At 42.3% G+C, this 17,913-nt stretch overlaps 1 protein-coding gene across 2 annotated transcripts in view; it reads right to left on the bottom strand.

Annotated features, from left to right (window-relative positions):
- The window catches only part of LOC133630039 (solute carrier organic anion transporter family member 5A1), a 78,262-nt gene extending 60,652 nt beyond the window's left edge, over window positions 1–17,610 (bottom strand). For both annotated transcript variants that reach the window (XM_062021277.1, XM_062021278.1), the window contains exons 1-2: window positions 17,507–17,610; window positions 15,774–17,050 (exon numbers count right to left, since the gene is read on the bottom strand). In XM_062021277.1, coding sequence (XP_061877261.1) covers window positions 15,774–16,704 — 931 coding nt within the window. In that variant the 5' untranslated portion in view covers window positions 16,705–17,050; window positions 17,507–17,610. The remainder of the gene's footprint in view (window positions 1–15,773; window positions 17,051–17,506) is intronic.
- Between the last annotated feature and the right edge of the window lie 303 nt (window positions 17,611–17,913).

Raw genomic sequence — 17,913 nt, 5'->3', positions numbered from 1 at the left:
TTTTTTTAGTTGTGATTTCCTTCTCTGCATGAAAGTTTTAAAGTAGCATATATTAATGCAGTATGAAGAACAATGTTTTAATGTAGACACATAGAATCATCATACTGCTGTGATTATATGTATCAAGTGTTCATTCAAGGCTAAGGCAAAATATTGAGATATATATCGTGTATCGCGATATGGCCTTAAAATATCTCGATATTAAAAAAAGGCCATATCCCCCAGCCCTAGTCTCAATTGTTGTCTATAAGGAATACACAATAAAACAACAAGTAAAGGAGGACCTAACCAGAAGGAATTTATTCCACTTATGGGAAAGCCTTAGCTGCACAAGTGTCCCCTTAAAACATGGGTGTCAAACTCTGGCCCGCGGGGCAGATTTAGCCCGCCGTGTAATTTCACTTGGCCCTTGGGGCGATATCAAATTAACACTAGAGCTGGCCCGCCGATTATATACAGCGGCGGTGCCGCAGTAACAGCGCATTCACCGCTAATTGTCATACTTGCCAACCCTCCCGGGAGACTCCCAAATTTCATTGCCCCTCCCGAAAATTGTCATGTCCGCTTTTCATCCATTCCAACGAGTGCTGGCCCAGTCACATAAAATGTGCGGCTTCTGCACGCACACACAAGTGAATGCAACGCATACTTGATCAACAGCGATACAGGCAACACTGAGGGTTAAACAACTTCCACACAGTTAGAAATATACGCCACACTGTGAACCCACACCAAACAAGAATGACAAACACATTTCGGGAGAACATCCGCACCGTAACACAACATAAACACAACAGAACAAATACTCAGAATCCTTTGCAGCACTAAATCTTCCGGGACGCTACAAGGTGTGTGTGTGTGTGGGGGGGGGGGGGGGGGGGGGTAGGGAGGGTGTATTTTGTAGCTTCCCGGAAGAGTTAGTACTGCAAAGGGTTCTGGGTATTTGTTTTGTAGTGTTTATGTTGTGTTACGGTGCGGATGTTCTCCCGAAATGTGTTTGTCATTCTTGTTTGGTGTGGATTCACAGTGTGGCGTATATTTCTAACAGTGTTAAAGTTGTTTGTACGCCCACCCTCAGTGTAACCTTTATTGCTGTTGATCAAGTGTGCATTGCATTCACGTGTGTGTGTGTGTGTGTGTGTGTGTGTGTGTGTGTGTGTGTGTGTGTGTGTGTGTGTGTGTGTGTGTGTGTGTGTGTGTGTGTGTGTGTGTGTGTGTGTGTACAGAAGCCGCACATACCTTGTGACTGGGCCGGCTCTGGAGTTAGTTCGTAGTTTTATAATGGCCGCTTTGAGATCTGAGTGAATGGTCCAGAGGCTGGCAGAGAGCTGGCCTGAGAAAGGTGTATGGCTGCCGGCTTGATACCCCCAGACAAACGCTCCTTCTCCTCACAATGACAGCATTATACAATAACATTACGTCAATTTTGGCAACTTTCCGTGTTTAATAGTACACTGTTTTTATTGGCCAATTTCGTGACTGTTTGCAATTCATATGACCATGGATAATTCCAAGTCACAACGTTTAACCCCAAGTTTGGTCATTCTGTTCATATACATGGTTCTGTTTACTTCTACTGGAAGTGAAGCAAGAAAAGGTAGACTGATTGGCTGTTGTCACGGACGATTCCGCCATCTTTGATCGAGTTAATGTATGCTCATCGCTGGTCACCGTGATTGACCTGAAATTTATCATGATCATCCATCATATAATCACTCAGCCCTATGTCTACCATGACCAAAACAGCCCACAGCTATTGGTACTTTTTTAATCTCTCTGGTTGGGTAAACCAACAACTGTCAAATTTGGGGGTAAATAAAACCTAGCAAAAATTCTAAAACATGAACGAGACTCTCTGAAGCTGGTGGTTTGGTGTGCAATGTCTAGCATAGGGCTGATTTTTCTTCCGCGTTGCATCCAATAACATGACGACCTCTACAGGGGTAAATATACTAATAGATGCGGCAGACTTTTCCTGTTAAAACAATGTCAGGCAAGGAGTAACCTTACTTTCAACCTTTCTTTCAACAAGACACAGCTCCTCCTCAGCTTGACAGGATGGTGGGAGATTTCCTGAACATCAAGTTTTTTGACGATAGATCGTTTGAAGGGCTCACACCTTGTGATTTTTTTCTGTGGGCCTACATCGACGGCAAGGTGTATGCCAGTAAGCTTGGTGACCTGTCAGAGCTTGAGGAAAGAATTTGCACGGCCTGATGTGAGGCGAATGCTGCAAAATATTGGAGAGGCCTGTGTCCGACAGGGGCTGAAGGTTGTCAAAAGTGGAGGTGCCAGTCTTCAAGGCATTGGAACGTGAGGGCAAGTAGAGCAAGCAATCTTCAATGACTCCTTTGTTGGTACTCAAAATATAAATCAACTTAGTTTCTTGTGTAATTTTTAGGAATTCAATTAAATAGTCATTGAAATATAGTGCTTGTATAGGGACACCCTACACAAGTCTGTAGCCAAGAATAAAACCTCTTCCAATAAAAATTAAATTAAATTAACCCTTGATCGATTTTGGGTCCCTAACCTAACGTCATCAACAGCAAGCTGGAGTGGCTTCACCATATTAACAGCAATAATGGTGTGTTGAAAATCAAAGCACAGATAAAACGAGACAAGAGGGGAAAAATCCTAAAATGGACAATTCCTCAGCTTGTCTGTGATGAGGGCAAGAATGGGGCTTAAGCTCAGATAGTTGTGTGACACTGTATTGCCATGGCAACATGAGACCAAACCGAAGCTTTACAGCATGATAGGTCAGAGGAAACGCACAGCCACAAAGATCCTCACAAAGACACACTATCTCACCCCCACGGTGTCAACGACATTGTCCTACAAAAGCAGGCGACTCCTCCCCTCTGAGTCGGTGCAAATTGAGTTGGGGTTTATGGGTTTGTGGCAGTGGGGGGGCCGGGGGAGACACCACCTCAAGGAATAAAGGAATGGGGGGGGGGCTTAGGTAGCCTATGATTGCTGGAATAAGTGGTTCTCGATAAGTCACTGAATTAAGTGGCAACACATGCCATTTGCTGCGGCAGCTGTGACTGATGAATGCAGCAACCGCCATAAAGATCTCCACGCACTTGCAACACCTGCCTCACAAAAGAGACCCCACGGTTGCCATGGTTATTTTTCTGAGCATCTGGAATGCAAATCAGGGACGTTTCTTTTCGTGTTTGTGCCTCGCAGACATGTCAGAACACATCTCCTCTTTCTTTCTCTGCTGGTCCAAATACCGGAAAGCAGTCAGCAAGGTCAAGGTGGAGTAGTTAGGAGATGCTTCCAGTTGTAAAGGGGGTAAGGCGTCAACGAAGAATGCTGTTTTTGTGGCCAGTTCGATAGCAGTGCTGCAGTGACTGGCAGTGACGCAAGGATGCAATCAATACTCGGTCTTGAGGGCAGCCGAGGATGCAATGCGAGGACGGGTCCAGTGTGTAAGGACGTGAGCTATCCCAATGTAGAGAGGTTTAATCACATGACCGGTGGACAAATAGCTCTTCTAATCAGATGCAAAGGTCAGTGGGCCAGTGAGCCTCGGCAGATTGAGGGGTGCCCCACGGCCCACTGACACAGTCACAAGGGAGGATTACTTTAGGAGTTATGCGCATTACAATTACAGAACCAGCATGCGGGGTAAATATGATACCAGAGTAGAGAGGACGCTCTCTGACCACCGGAACTTTGCTTCCCTGTACACACACACACACAGTATATTGTACTGGTCCATTAATCATAGGCAACCCAGTTCTGCCTGTGAGCGCACATTCCCTCATCTGGTGCTGAAGGTTGACTTTGCACAGTTTGCAGTATATGTGGTTCCAAGGGCATGCAAGCAGATGTTAAACAGTGGCCAGACAATAGAAGTGTGTGTATAAGTGGGTTGGAAACCACAAGTAGCCATCTTTCCATGAGATGTACCACCACTATTTGGTAGTCTATTGTTAGAGAACCGGTGGCAGTGTGACAGTGCCTAAACCAAGGGTGTCCAAAATGGGGCTCATGGCCATGTTAGGCCCACAGCTTGTTTTGTAACATTGTAAATAAATTATCAAGGTGATATATTATTAAATATTACAAAAGGGAATAAGCGGTAGAAAATGGATGGATGGATGGACAATACACACATTTTCTTTGTCACCTAAAACACGTAGCTAAGATATCAATATTTTGTTCTTATAATTTTGCATATATTGACCTATATTGGATTGGTTTTAGCTTCTTTACAGTCATCCATTATCGTGGTCAATTGGTACTAGGCCTGACCAAGGTAAACCCATCCATCCATCCATCCATCCATCTTCTTCCGCTTATCCGAGGTCGGGTCGCGGGGCAGCAGCCTAAGCAGGGAAGCCCAGACTTCCCTCTCCCCAGCCACTTCGTCCAGCTCCTCCCGGGGGATCCCGAGGCGTTCCCAGGCCAGCCGGGAGACATAGTCTTCCCAACGTGTCCTGGGTCTTCCCCGTGGCCTCCTACCGGTCGGACGTGCCCTAAACACCTCCCTAGGGAGGCGTTCAGGTGGCAACCTGACCAGATGCCCGAACCACCTCATCTGGCTCCTCTCGATGTGGAGGAGCAGCGGCTTTACTTTGAGCCCCTCCCGGATGGCAGAGCTTCTCACCCTCTCTCTAAGGGAGAGCCCCGCCACCCGGCGGAGGAAACTCATTTCGGCCGCTTGTACCCGTGATCTTGTCCTTTCGGTCATAACCCAAAGCTCATGACCATAGGTGAGGATGGGAACGTAGATCGACCGGTAAATTGAGAGCTTTGCCTTCCGGCTCAGCTCCTTCTTCACCACAACGGATCGATACAGCGTCCGCATTACTGAAGACGCCGCACCGATCCGCCTGTCGATCTCACGATCCACTCTTCCCTCACTCGTGAACAAGACTCCGAGGTACTTGAACTCCTCCACTTGGGGCAGGGTCTCCTCCGCAGCCCGGAGATGGCACTCCCTTTTCCGGGCGAGAACCATGGACTCGGACTTGCAGGTGTTGATACTCATCCCAGTCGCTTCACACTCAGCTGCAAACCGATCCAGTGAGAGCTGAAGATCCTGGCCAGATGAAGCCATCAGGACCACATCATCTGCAAAAAGCAGAGACCTAATCCTGCAGCCACCAAACCAGATCCCCTCAATTCCCTGACTGCGCCTAGAAATTCTGTCCATAAAAGTTATGAACAGAATCGGTAACAAAGGGCAGCCTTGGCGGAGTTCAACCCTCACTGTGTCAAGGTAAACAAACTTCCAAAAAGTAGGATGATTGTTAATAAATCAAATATTTTCATAGATAAAGCAAATACTGTTTACAACCAATCTAAACATGAAATAGCACCTACAGTATATAGTCACGGCTACACTCGTTTCACCCAATATAGTAGCCTTAAGTGCTTTCTACTGTACATTACAGTACTCACAGTAGTGGTAGCATGGAGGATCCTCCAAGCGTTATTGCTATGTCGCCCAGGCAACTACAATACGTGGAAATACTATGCGATGAGAACTGGTCTTCCAGCATATGGAAGACCAGTTCTAATCACACTTAGAAGTGGTCTTCCATAGGCCAAAACCACAGCCGTGTGTTGTTCAGTCAAAATGTGGTCAACATGACAGTCGCAGCTACTGCCATTAGCTGTGTTCTTAGCATTGCATTTCCTGTGTTGTCATTCCTCATTGCTCACAATGCTTACCAATGTTGTGGAGCTGATGATGTCAAAAATCAGGGGGTTTTAACCTTTGACCTCAGGGCCTAACGTATAGGGATGATGCTCGAAACCGGTTTTCCCGGCTGTTCGATAAGAAAAGAACCGAGTCCTGGGACTCGAATCCCTTTTTGAGAACCAGTACCCGTTATCGAGACCACTATAGTAAAGAAAAAGAGTTGGTTCTTTATTTGAATCCCTGGGAAAGAATCCCGTCCCGACAAGAAATGCCCCGTGGGACATCACAAGAAATGACATCACGTAGCTCAGTCATTAGGCGCAGATGGGGAAAGCAGGAAAAAAATGGACCGGAAAAAGCGCTCCAAGGCATGGCTTCATTTCACAAAAAAAACGAGGAAGCGGCAATATGCAATCATTGCCAGGCTTCGCTCTCGTGTAAGCGGGGGAAGTACAACAAGCGTGTCGTGTCTTTGAAGCAGCGACAGAGACAACGAAAAACGCCCCTCTTCTTCTGCCAGCTGCCCCTGTGCCAGCTACAGTGGCGGTGACGCCGGTGAGTAACTAACGTTAACTGTTGTCGGTTTATTTCCATATCTGCTCACTTGTAGCAACGTTACCTCTTATGTCAACCAGGACTGAAGTAATGTTAGCTAGACTAACGTTACCTAAGCATAGTCAGCGGCTAACGGTAACGTTAACCTTTTTGTATGTCTGATAACGTTAACGTTATCTTGTAGCCTACACCACGACAAAGTTTGCAAGTCTGTCTAATAAACTAGTGCTTTTTTTATTTCTTTAGTTTATTTGGAACATGAACACACTTACAGTATAATACATCACAGTTTCATATCATTTCACTTTACAGGAGTAGGAAGAAGTAAAGCTTATTTAATCCTACCCCTTTCCCACTTCATAGCGTTTACAAATATATACATCCTTTTTATAATAAAATATCTGTGAATTAGTATATACAACAGTTTGTAATATGTAATTAATTAATTCAGTCATTATTAATATACTGAGATGAAGAATATCTTATTTTCAATAAGGTTGAAAGTATTTCTCATAATTCTTCTTTGTACTTTGTAAGCACTATTCATTTGAACAACCTCTTTAACTGGATCATATCAGTACAATGTTTAACTTCTTTACTTAATCCATTCCATCATTTAATTCCACATCATTTTAGCTGTTTGCAATTTTACCAAATCATCGAACTTTAATATTTTTGACTCAATAAATAAAGTGTTTGTATGTTCTCTATATCCAACATTATGTATCAGTCTAAATTTTTTTTTTTGTAACAAGGTTAGCGAATGTTGCGCACATTTGTAGTTATTTCCCCACTTTTCTGCACAATAACTCAGATATGGTAATACTATAGTAGCGAGCAGTAGCGAATGTGAAGTGATTTGTTAAACCAAATATTGTGTGTTTTTTTCCCATATACAGCAACCTATCTGGACTCGATAAGAGAATCGATAAGGAATCGGTTCGATAAGAGGACTCGATAATAGGCTCGAACTCGATAATTTCTTATCAAACATCATCCCTACTAAAGTATCCACTCCAGAGAAGCCACTCAAATATCAACACTGAATTAGTCATCTTACTCTTGGTTTTAATCATTTTTAGTAATTATATCTAACCTGACAGTTTAACAAAACAAACTTTGTCAAATGATATGAAAAAATAAGTTAATCGTAAAGATTATGATTAAGGCTTGGGTCAGGCTGATTGAAAAAATAAATACTTATCAAATATACTGAAAAAGGAGAACTCATACAAACTGATGAAGTTACGCATTGCTAAATTAAATAAATTCCAACTAAATAATCTATATATGTTTGACTAAACCGTCAAAAAATGAAAGTGCAAATGAAAATACAGCTCTCACCACTTTAGTCATAATTTGTGCGCTAAATAAACTTTAGCTCCAGGCTTCATCTGTTTTTTTGATAGTCTTATTACTGCCGCAAGTGGTAGAAGTATATTACAACTGAGTACCGTTGCAGCCCATACGGACCACAGCTGAAAAACAGATCTTTCTAGCGGCCACCCAGGGGGCACTAGCGGCCCAACAATGGGGCCTATGGTTAAGAAACACTATGGTTAAGAAACACTGTTAAAGATATAGTGCGTCCTTGAATCAACAGAGCTCATCTCCATTCAGCATTGCCCGGACAGCTGCAGATAGCCGACAACAGTCGTGTTAGCATTAAGAGGCGCGCTGATACTGGTACATCTCACAATTTTTACAATGCTAACGCCAAAGGCTCACCAATGTGGAAATGTGATATTGATGAGGCAAGAGTCGAAGTGCATCAAAAAGTTGCTCTGCCAAAAGTTGGTAAACTTGATTGTCGCCGTGAAGATATAGTAGCACAAATATTAGTCGCCATTTTGTAAGTGCCGCTACCAGACCGGTCACGGAAGACCCGATCAGTCCACGCATGCTCAAAGAATATGTCACTCTCTGGACTCAACGGTTTTTGACAGAGCTTCTGCGACGTCACTTGCTGTAAAACAATATAGCAATATAGCTATTAAACCAATAGCTTACATAGTAGTAAAGGAGGACAAGACTGACTCCCATCACATACGGTAATTTCTTTTTTAAATGTGTATTTTTTAAAAGAGGCACTTAACTTAAATTACTTAAAGATAAAAGATTACAGTTGGTACAAAATTCGGCTGCTAGACTTTTGACAAGAACAACAAAGTTTGATCTTATTACGCCTATACTGGCTCATTTGCACTGGCTTCCTGTACACTTAAGATGTGACTTTAAGGTTTTACTACTTACGTATAAAATACTACACGGTCTAGCTCCATCCTATCTTGCTGATTGTATTGTACTATATGTCCCGGCAAGAAATCTGCGTTCAAAGAACTCCGGCTTATTAGTGATTCCCAGAGCCCAAAAAAAGTCTGCAGGCTATAGAGCGTTTTCTATTCAGGCTCCAGTACTCTGGAATGCCCTCCTGGTAACAGTTAGAGATGCTACCTCAATAGAAGCATTTAAGTCCCATCTTAAAACTCATTTGTATACTCTAGCCTTTAAATAGACCCCCTTTTAGACCAGTCGATCTGCCGTTTCTTTTCTGCTCTGCCCCCCTCTCCTTCGTGGAGGGGGGGGGCACAGATTCGGTGACCACAGATGAGGCGCTTGCTGTCCAAAGTTGGGACCCAGGGTTGACCACTCATCTGTGCATCAGTTGGGGATGTCTCTGCGCTGCTGACCTGTCTCCACTCAAGATGATCTCCTGCAGGCCCCACTATGGACTGGACTCTCACACTATTATGTTAGATCCACTATGGACTGGACTCTCACTCTATTATGATAGATCCACTCGACGTCCATTGCACCGGTCGCCCAAGGGGGAGGGGGGGGTCCCCACATCTGCCCGGGTCCCCTCCAAGGTTTGTCATTGTCATCCCATTGGGTTGAGTTTTTTCTTGCCCTGATGTGGGATCTGAGCCGAGGATGTCATTGTGGCTTGTGCAGCCCTTTGAGACACTCGTGATTTAGGGCTATATAAGTAAACTTTGATTGATTGATTAAATCTATATCACAGCCTAACAAAAAGTAGACTTCTAAATTGTCAGTACTGTATTGTGAATTTATGTATTTGAAGGAAATAAAATAGTAAAAAAAAGATAGATTTATCTGCCATTTACAAGAGAACTGTACTTTTTTGGGAATTTTGCCTATCATCCAAAATCCTTATGTAAGAAAAGAACACATTTTAATTTTTTTATGCATTCTATCTAGTAAATAAATGCGAGCAAAATCCGCTTACAATGGAGTCCATGGGAGTTGATCTATTCCCCCTATAAAGCACTTAAAAAAACATCACCAAACCTTTAAAGGCCTACTGAAATGAAATTTTTTTATTTAAACGGGAATAGCAGATCCATTCTGTGTCATACTTGATCATTTCGCGATATTGACATATTTTTGCTGAAAGGATTTAGTAGAGAAAATTGACGATAAAGTTCGCAACTTTTGCTCGCTGATAAAAAAAGCCTTGCCTGTACCGGAAGTAGCGTGACGTCACAGGATCTAGTATTCCTCACAATTCCCCATTGTTTACAATGGAGCAATGAGATTCGGACCGAGAAAGTGACGATTACCCCATTAATTTGAGCGAGGATGAAAGATTCGTAGATGAGGAACGTTACAGTGAAGGACTTGAGAGGCAGTGATGGACGTATCTTTTTTCGCTCTGACCGTAACTTAGGTACAAGCTGGCTCATTGGATTCCACAATCTCTCCTTTTTCTATTGTAGATCACAGATTTTTATTTTAAACCACCTCAGATACTATATCCTCTTGAAAATGAGAGTCGAGAACGCAAAATGGACATTCACAGTGACTGAACATGTAAATACACGATTAATAATATTCAGCTTTGCGAAGCTAAAAAAAATAGAAGCTAACCTAGCTACGTAGCCAACGTGATAGCATCAGTCTCAAATGCAGATAGAAACTAAATTTAAAAAAAACCTGACTGGATGGATGGACAGAAGATCAAAAATACTATTAAACCATGAACATGTAAATACACGATTAATAATATTCAGCTTTGCGAAGCTAAAAAAATAGAAGCTAACCTAGCTACGTAGCCAACGTGATAGCATCAGTCTCAAATGCAGATAGAAACTAAATTAAAAAAAAACCTGACTGGATGGATAGACAGAAGATCAAAAATACTATTAAACCATGAACATGTAAATACACGATTAATAATATTCAGCTTTGCAAAGCTAAAAAAATAGAAGCTAACCTAGCAACGTAGCCAACGTGATAGCATCAGTCTCAAATGCAGATAGAAACTAAATTTAAAAAAACCCTGACTGGATGGATAGACAGAAGATCAAAAATACTATTAAACCATGAACATGTAAATACACGATTAATAATATTCCGCTTTGCGAAGCTAAAAAGATAGAAGCTAACCTAGCTATGTAGCCAACGTGATAGCATCAGTCTCAAATGCAGATATAAACTAAATTTAAAAAAAACCCTGACTGGATGGATAGACAGAAGATCAAAAATACTATTAAACCATGAACATGTAAATCAACAAATAATAATATTCAGCTTTGCGAAGCTAAAAAAAAATAGAAGCTAACCTAGCTACGTAGCCAACGTGATAGCATCAGTCTCAAATGCAGATAGAAACTAAATTTAAAAAAACCCTGACTGGATGGATAGACAGAAGATCAAAAATACTATTAAACCATGAACATGTAAATACACGATTAATAATATTCAGCTTTGCGAAGCTAAAAAAATAGAAGCTAACCTAGTACGTAGCCAACGTGATAGCATCAGTCTCAAATGCAGATAGAAACTACATTTAAAAAAAACCCTGACTGGAAGGATTGACAGAAGATCAAAAATACTATTAAACCATGAACATGTAAATACACGATTAATAATATTCAGCTTGGCGAAGCTAAAAAAAACAGAAGCTAACTTAGATGCGGCGGCGGGCGTACTCACTGTAGTGCGTCTGCTATCCTGCTCAAAACACAACAAAACCTCCTGGTGTTGGTGTTGCTGTAGTCCGTCGCTCCACCGATCGCACCTACAACTTTCTTATTTGCAGTCTCCATTGTCCATTAAACAAATTGCAAAAGATTCACCAACACAGATGTCCAGAATACTGTGGAATTTTGTCGAAGAAAACAGAGGTATTTGAATTGGGTCCAAACACTTCCCTTGACCTCATGACGTCACACGCATACGTCATCATACCGCGACGTTTTCAAGCGGAAGTTTCCTGGGAAGTTTAAAATTGCACTTTATAAGTTAACCCGGCCGTATTGGCATGTGTTGCAATGTTAAGATTTCATCATTAATATATAAACTATCAGACTGCGTGGTCGGTAGTAGTGGGTTTCAGTAGGCCTTTAATATACATTCTGTAAGTATATATGTAATGTAGTAACAGGCACATTTGTAATAACATTTAATATGTACGTATTTTTCTCATTTTAAGCATACGGCAGCGCATTAATTTCACAAATGCATCAGGACGTTCGCGTTTTGCTTCGACATCACTGATTATTACTCACTGCAAACTTTATGCGAAGCAGCAAACTTAATAAAACATCACTTACTGTACAATGTCTGCTGTCACTGGGATTTCGACAGATGGGATGTTCACATATTTAACATATATTGATGAATGACTCAATCCTTGACAAAATAAAAGGGGGGAGAACCAAGCGTCTTTTTGTGTCTCTCTTGCCATTCCTGGGTCTTAATTGGATGTCAAAGTTGACCAACTAGTCAGATTATGTTCTCATCCATCTACTATCAAGGTGAGAGGCATTATTTATGATCTAGAACAGACCTGGGCATTCTGCGGCCCGTGGGCCGCATCCGGCCCTTTGTACGTCCCTGTCCGGCCCGCGTGAGGCCAATCATAAATTACAAAATAAATTTTAAAAAGTATCCATCTCGAGTGTGCAATAAAACAGTGCTGCTTTTGTTTTGAAAAGCGTTATTTGTATGACTTCCGTGTGGACGTATGCTCGTGCGCGCATGTTCATGGTTTAATAGTATTTTTGCTCTTCTGTCTATCCTTCCAGTCAGGGTTTTCTTTTATTTTGTTTCTATCTTCATTTGAGAACGATGCTAGCACGTTAGCTCAGTAGCTAAGTGTGTCACCGATGTATTGTCTTGGAGATAAAAGTCACTTTAAATGTCCATTTCGCGTGCTCGACTCTCATTTTCAAGAGGATATAGTATTCGAGGTGGTTTAAAATACAAATCCGTGATACACAATAGAAAAAGGAGAGAGTACATAGTTCTGTGAGTTCCGGTTGCTAAGTTGCTAAATCAGCCTTAGTGTCGTTAGCAACAGCATTGTTAAGCCTTACCAGGCTGAGAATTTTTAACCGTGTAGTTACATGTACATGGTTTAATAGTATTTTTGCTCTTCTGTCTATCCTTCCAGTCAGGGGTTTATTTATTTTGTTTCTATCTTCATTTGAGAACGATGCTAGCACGTTAGCTCAGTAGCTAAGTGTGTCACCGATGTATTGTCTTGGAGATAAAAGTCACTTTAAATGTCCATTTCGCGTGCTCGACTCTCATTTTCAAGAGGATATAGTATCCGAGGTGGTTTAAAATACAAATCTGTGAACTACAATAGAAAAAGGAGAGTGTGGAATCCAATGAGCCAGCTTGTACCTAAGTTACGGTCAGAGCGAAAAAAGATACGTCCATCACTGCCTCTCAAGTCCTTCACAGTAACGTTCCTCATCTACGAATCTTTCATCCTCGCTCAAATTAATGGGGTAATCGTCACTTTCTCGGTCCGAATCTCTCTCGCTCCATTGTAAACAATGGGGAATTGTGAGGAATACTAGCGCCTGTGACGTCACGCTACTTCCGGTACAGGCAAGGCTTTTTTTATCAGCGAGCAAAAGTTGCGAACTTTATCGTCGATTTTCTCTACTAAATCCTTTCAGCAAAAATATGGCAATATCGCGAAATGATCAAGTATGACACATAGAATGGATCTGCTATTCCCGTTTAAGTAAAAAAAAATCATTTCAGTAGGCCTTTAAATAGTTTGTCTGCGTAAGCGCTTATAACACTATAACTAATACTTGGTGAATATTCAGGTCACGAATTGCAAATGGAGTAGGCGTTTTTCAGATGGTTATTTAGAGGGCTTTATGGGCAGAATAGCAGACCTTCCATTGACTCCATTGTAAGTAGACTTTTATTTACAAGTTACAATGCATTAAAAAAATACATCGGTCTTCTTGTCTCTCAAAATTATTGTGAACAGTAAGCAAAATTCCCAAAAAAGCGCAGTTGCCCTTTAAAGTACCAGTAGAGTGGAAAAACAAGTTGCCTCTATATTGAAGCTATTATCATATATATCTGATTTGACACCTAAATACTTCCAAAGTTTGTGAACAAAAAATATGATCAAAATACTATCAATCTTGCAGATCCATTTTGAGAGATAATGAGGAAGCCAGACACATCATTGCGTGATGTAGAGGTAGGGACTGCAGATCCCTTCCCCACCAAAAACAATGCAACTCAAGCGGACTATGTGAGAGCCAACAACGATAACTTTGGGAAAAATTATGATCAAGAACCTTATATTGTTAAAACTGAATATAAGGAGAATGAGCTCCAAGTTTTAGAAGTTCTGCTAAACAAATCCAGCTTTAGTGAAACACTATAGCATCATGTGGCAGTATTGCTAAGGGCTAAACAAGAAATACAGACAACATAACGAAACGATAGCTTAATGTACAATGTTTGCTCTTACTTTGATGATGACAGATAGGATGCCCATATCTTCCAGTTTAGTTGAAGAATCAATCATGATGCACACGAAGGTTTAACAAGGAAAAGTCTACCTGCAGACACTGTCTTCGGTTGTGTGTGTCTGTCTCCATCTCCGGGTATACATTGAATGTCACAGATGAACAGCTTCTAGATATCATCCTATTATCCAGATGAGAGGCATGATTTATAATCTAAAATAACTTTGACGAGACGAGATATCGCAGGAGCAGCCTTACATCGATGTCGGCTTGCAGTAAAGGCAGCAGAGGGCTACTTAGCTGTCTGTATCATTGTGCCGCTAAGAAATTGTTTGTCTGTGTTAGCGCTTATAATAACAACATTGCTAATATTTGGTTAATATTTAGGTCACGATATGTACATAGCGTGTTGTTGGTGGGTTTTGGATGGTTATTTAGAGGGTTTTGTGGGCGAAATAGAAAGCCCCAATTGACTACATTGTTAGACTGTTTATACATTTATTTACAACATAGAATGCATAAAAAAAAGAAAAACGTGTTCATATCTTATATAGGAATTGTGAATGATAAACTGTCTAATTTTTGCATATTTCCAGTATGACTGATTTGATACTATCGTCAAAGTGCATAAGTGTTCCCATTGTGACGTCAATCTCCGGCATTAGCCGAAGGTATTCGGAGCGGAATATTCAAAATGGCTGACTGAATTTGTGGCATTTTGTGATGTTTAAACAGTGTTTTCACAAACTTTGCGGACTGTAAATACGATTAGATATGGTTTAATGGATACAATGAAACAAAATGAAGCAAATAAAGTCAACTTGTTTTTCCACTTTACTGGTACTTTAAGGCTGCTGAGTAAATGGTCTGTATTTATATAGCGCTTTACTATACCTGGAATGATACCCAAAGCGGTTTACATTACATGCCACATTCACCCATTCACACACTGATGACAGAAGCTGCCATGTAAGGTGCTAACCACAACACATTAAGAGCAAGGGTGAAGTGTCTTGCCCAAGGACACAACGGCCGTGACTAGGATGACGGACGCTGGATTCAAACCTGGAACAGACAAGTTGCTGGCACGGCTGCTCTACAATTTGTGCTATGCCACCCCATTGTTCAGGTTTCTGTATGGATCCATACGCTATCAAAATAAAAACTGTATTCTTAAGCATTTGTTTCAATTTGTTGTTTTTTTATTACACATGGGACATACAGGTATATACGGCCTAACACCTAATGTAGGCCAAAGATACAAAATATGCCCCAATATTTAAAGTGAGATGTGGCGAGGGAGGGCTGTAATGCAGCCCGATGGCATCCTTATAAATGGGTTATACTTGTACTTCAAGGTACTCAAAGCGCTTTGACAGTATTTCCACATTCACCCATTCACACACACATTCACACACTGATGGCGGGAGCTGCCATGCAAGGCGCTAACCAGCAGCAGCAAGGGTGAAGTGTCTTGCCCAAGGACACAACGGACGTGACTAGGATGGTAGAAGGTGGGGATTGAACCCCAGTAACCAGCAACACTCCGATTGCTGACACGGCCACTCTACCAACTTCGCCACGCCATCCTTCAATTCTGGAAAAAGGTGCGACGCATTTAAGTCCACTGACAAGTTTGTCTTCTTCAAAATGCTAGCATCTAGCACCTAGCTAGCACCTTTCCAAGAGAAATGCTGGAATAATTGCCACATCAGAAGATCTGGCATTTAATTGCGCTAGATAAAGATGCTGGACGCTGACCATGTTAGCATTGTGTATGTAGTAGAGGGACTTACCCAGGTACAGAGAAGCGTTTTCTTTTTTCACATTGTCATCCAAGTAGGTTGGTCCCAAGGTGTAGATTGGTGTGGAGCCCATGCCCACCAGTATCTGGGCGCAGATGAAGAGAGCCACGTAAAGGTTGTGTTCATTGCCCTCCTGGTTTCGGGGACATGCTGTGGGGTCAAACATCTCTCGCCCGCTGTTGTTGCCACTAAGGCAGAGTCCTTCATTGCCCGCCGACGCGTTCATCTCTTGTATCTGGTAAGGCGGCGAGATGAAATGTGGCAGGGAAAACAGTGCCGCCCCGATGGCAATGACCACGCCGCCTACAGCCAACCAGCGCGGCCTCTGACCTCTGCCCCCAAAGTAGGAGATGAAGACAACCACAAGCAAGCTGCCGATGTCGAAGCAGCTGACTAGCAGGCCCGACTCGGAGCTGCGGAGGCTGTAACGCTTCTCTATGGTGGTGATGACGCTGCTCAGGTAGCCTGACACCATCAGGGACTGGATGAAGGTCAGGTAGCACATGCAGAACAGGAAGCAGCGAGAGTCTCTGAGGATAACGCGCACATATTTCCTGGCCGGGATACGAACAAAGCGGGAGAGAGAGAAGCCCACCTTTTTACCCCCTGCTGCCCTGTGTGGATCCACGGGTAGAGAGCTGCTGAGCCCCACCATGCTGGACACGGAAGGGGAGAAGTCCGTCCTCAATGAAGGCGAGTCCGCTTCATCGGGAGTTTGAAGCTGGCGCTCGCAACTCTCTTCCACATGGGCAGCGTGAAGCAGTCCAGCCTCCTTGCAGTGCGTCGGACAGGGTCCATTCAGGATGGGTAAACTTTTTGACTTGAAGCAGCTCTCAGAGTCCATGTACTGGTCCTGAAGCTGGAGGATCTCCAGAGACTCGGAGAGATCGCTCCCGGTCTCGTCGCTGTCGGACGACGTCATGGCCAGAGCTTTAGGAGGACCCTGGCGGAGCTGTCACGGTTTCTAGTGTAACATGAGCACACGATGAAGAGGCAGAAGGGATTGGACTAAAAACTGCTTTCCCAGCATCACCATGGTGGACTGGACCCCTGTGGTCATGTGCATGTTTCCATCTGTAAGAAGCTTTTGACACAACGGTTTAACTATCCTTGAAAGCCACTCAAAAAAAACATAATGTCTGACAAGAAATATCCTATAAACTTAAATTTGATGCAGCATTCTTCTATCTATAGAATCCCATCCTGGTGTTGTTTTTATGGCTCTTTGTTTGATGCTTGTTTCCTTTGTTGCACAGCAGAGCAGCAGCCTATAACCCCAAAAATAAGTGCTACAGTCAGAAATATATTCTTACAACAACAAACCTGATACTTTTTACTGGGTCAATGCCTATAAACCGTTACAGTGTGTAGGTCAGTGGGGGCACTTTTTATCACTAAATGTTGGTCCCCACCAAAAAAAATCACCAAATACAACATCAACAATGCGTACGACGGAGCGGTGGTGTTGTCAAACTATCCCAAAGCCAAAAAGACGAACAAAAACACCAAAATCTCTCCTTTGTCAGGGGAGAAACAGAGCTGGAGAACAAAAGAGCAAGCTGTCCCTGAACGTCTCACTCTGTCACTTTGGTAGGAATCACAAGCAGCGACAGAGACACGAAACGGTGCCATTGGTAATAAACTGGGGGGATATATTGGTCTAAAATGTAGGAAACAATTTTTTGGAGAAATGTTTAAAGGTGGAGAAGGGTCGTCGTACTTACAAGGAACTGAATGATGTAGTCTGTTGTGTTCCTCGCAGCGGCTGCTCGCCGAATGAAATCGGTCTGCTGTGAGGGCTGCTGCTCCTGCTGACGCATACACTGACTGTCGGAAATCAGAAAACAACATCAGGTTGCTCTTACAAAGCGACTCGGTTAAATGATGTTAATACTTTGCACTTTGATTGATTGATTGATTGATTGATTTAGATTTGTATTAGTAGGTTGCACAGTGAAGTACATATTCCGTACAATTGACCACTAAATGGTAACACCCGAATAAGTTTTTCAACATGTTTAAGTCGGCGTCCACTTAAATTGATTCATGATACAGATATATACTATCATATATACTATCATCATAATACAGTCATCACACAAGATAATCACATTGAATTATTTACATTATT

Source organism: Entelurus aequoreus, linkage group LG15, assembly GCF_033978785.1.
Source record: "Entelurus aequoreus isolate RoL-2023_Sb linkage group LG15, RoL_Eaeq_v1.1, whole genome shotgun sequence".
In the NCBI taxonomy this organism is placed as follows: domain Eukaryota; kingdom Metazoa; phylum Chordata; class Actinopteri; order Syngnathiformes; family Syngnathidae; genus Entelurus; species Entelurus aequoreus.
This window is presented reverse-complemented; position numbering and strand designations above follow the sequence as displayed.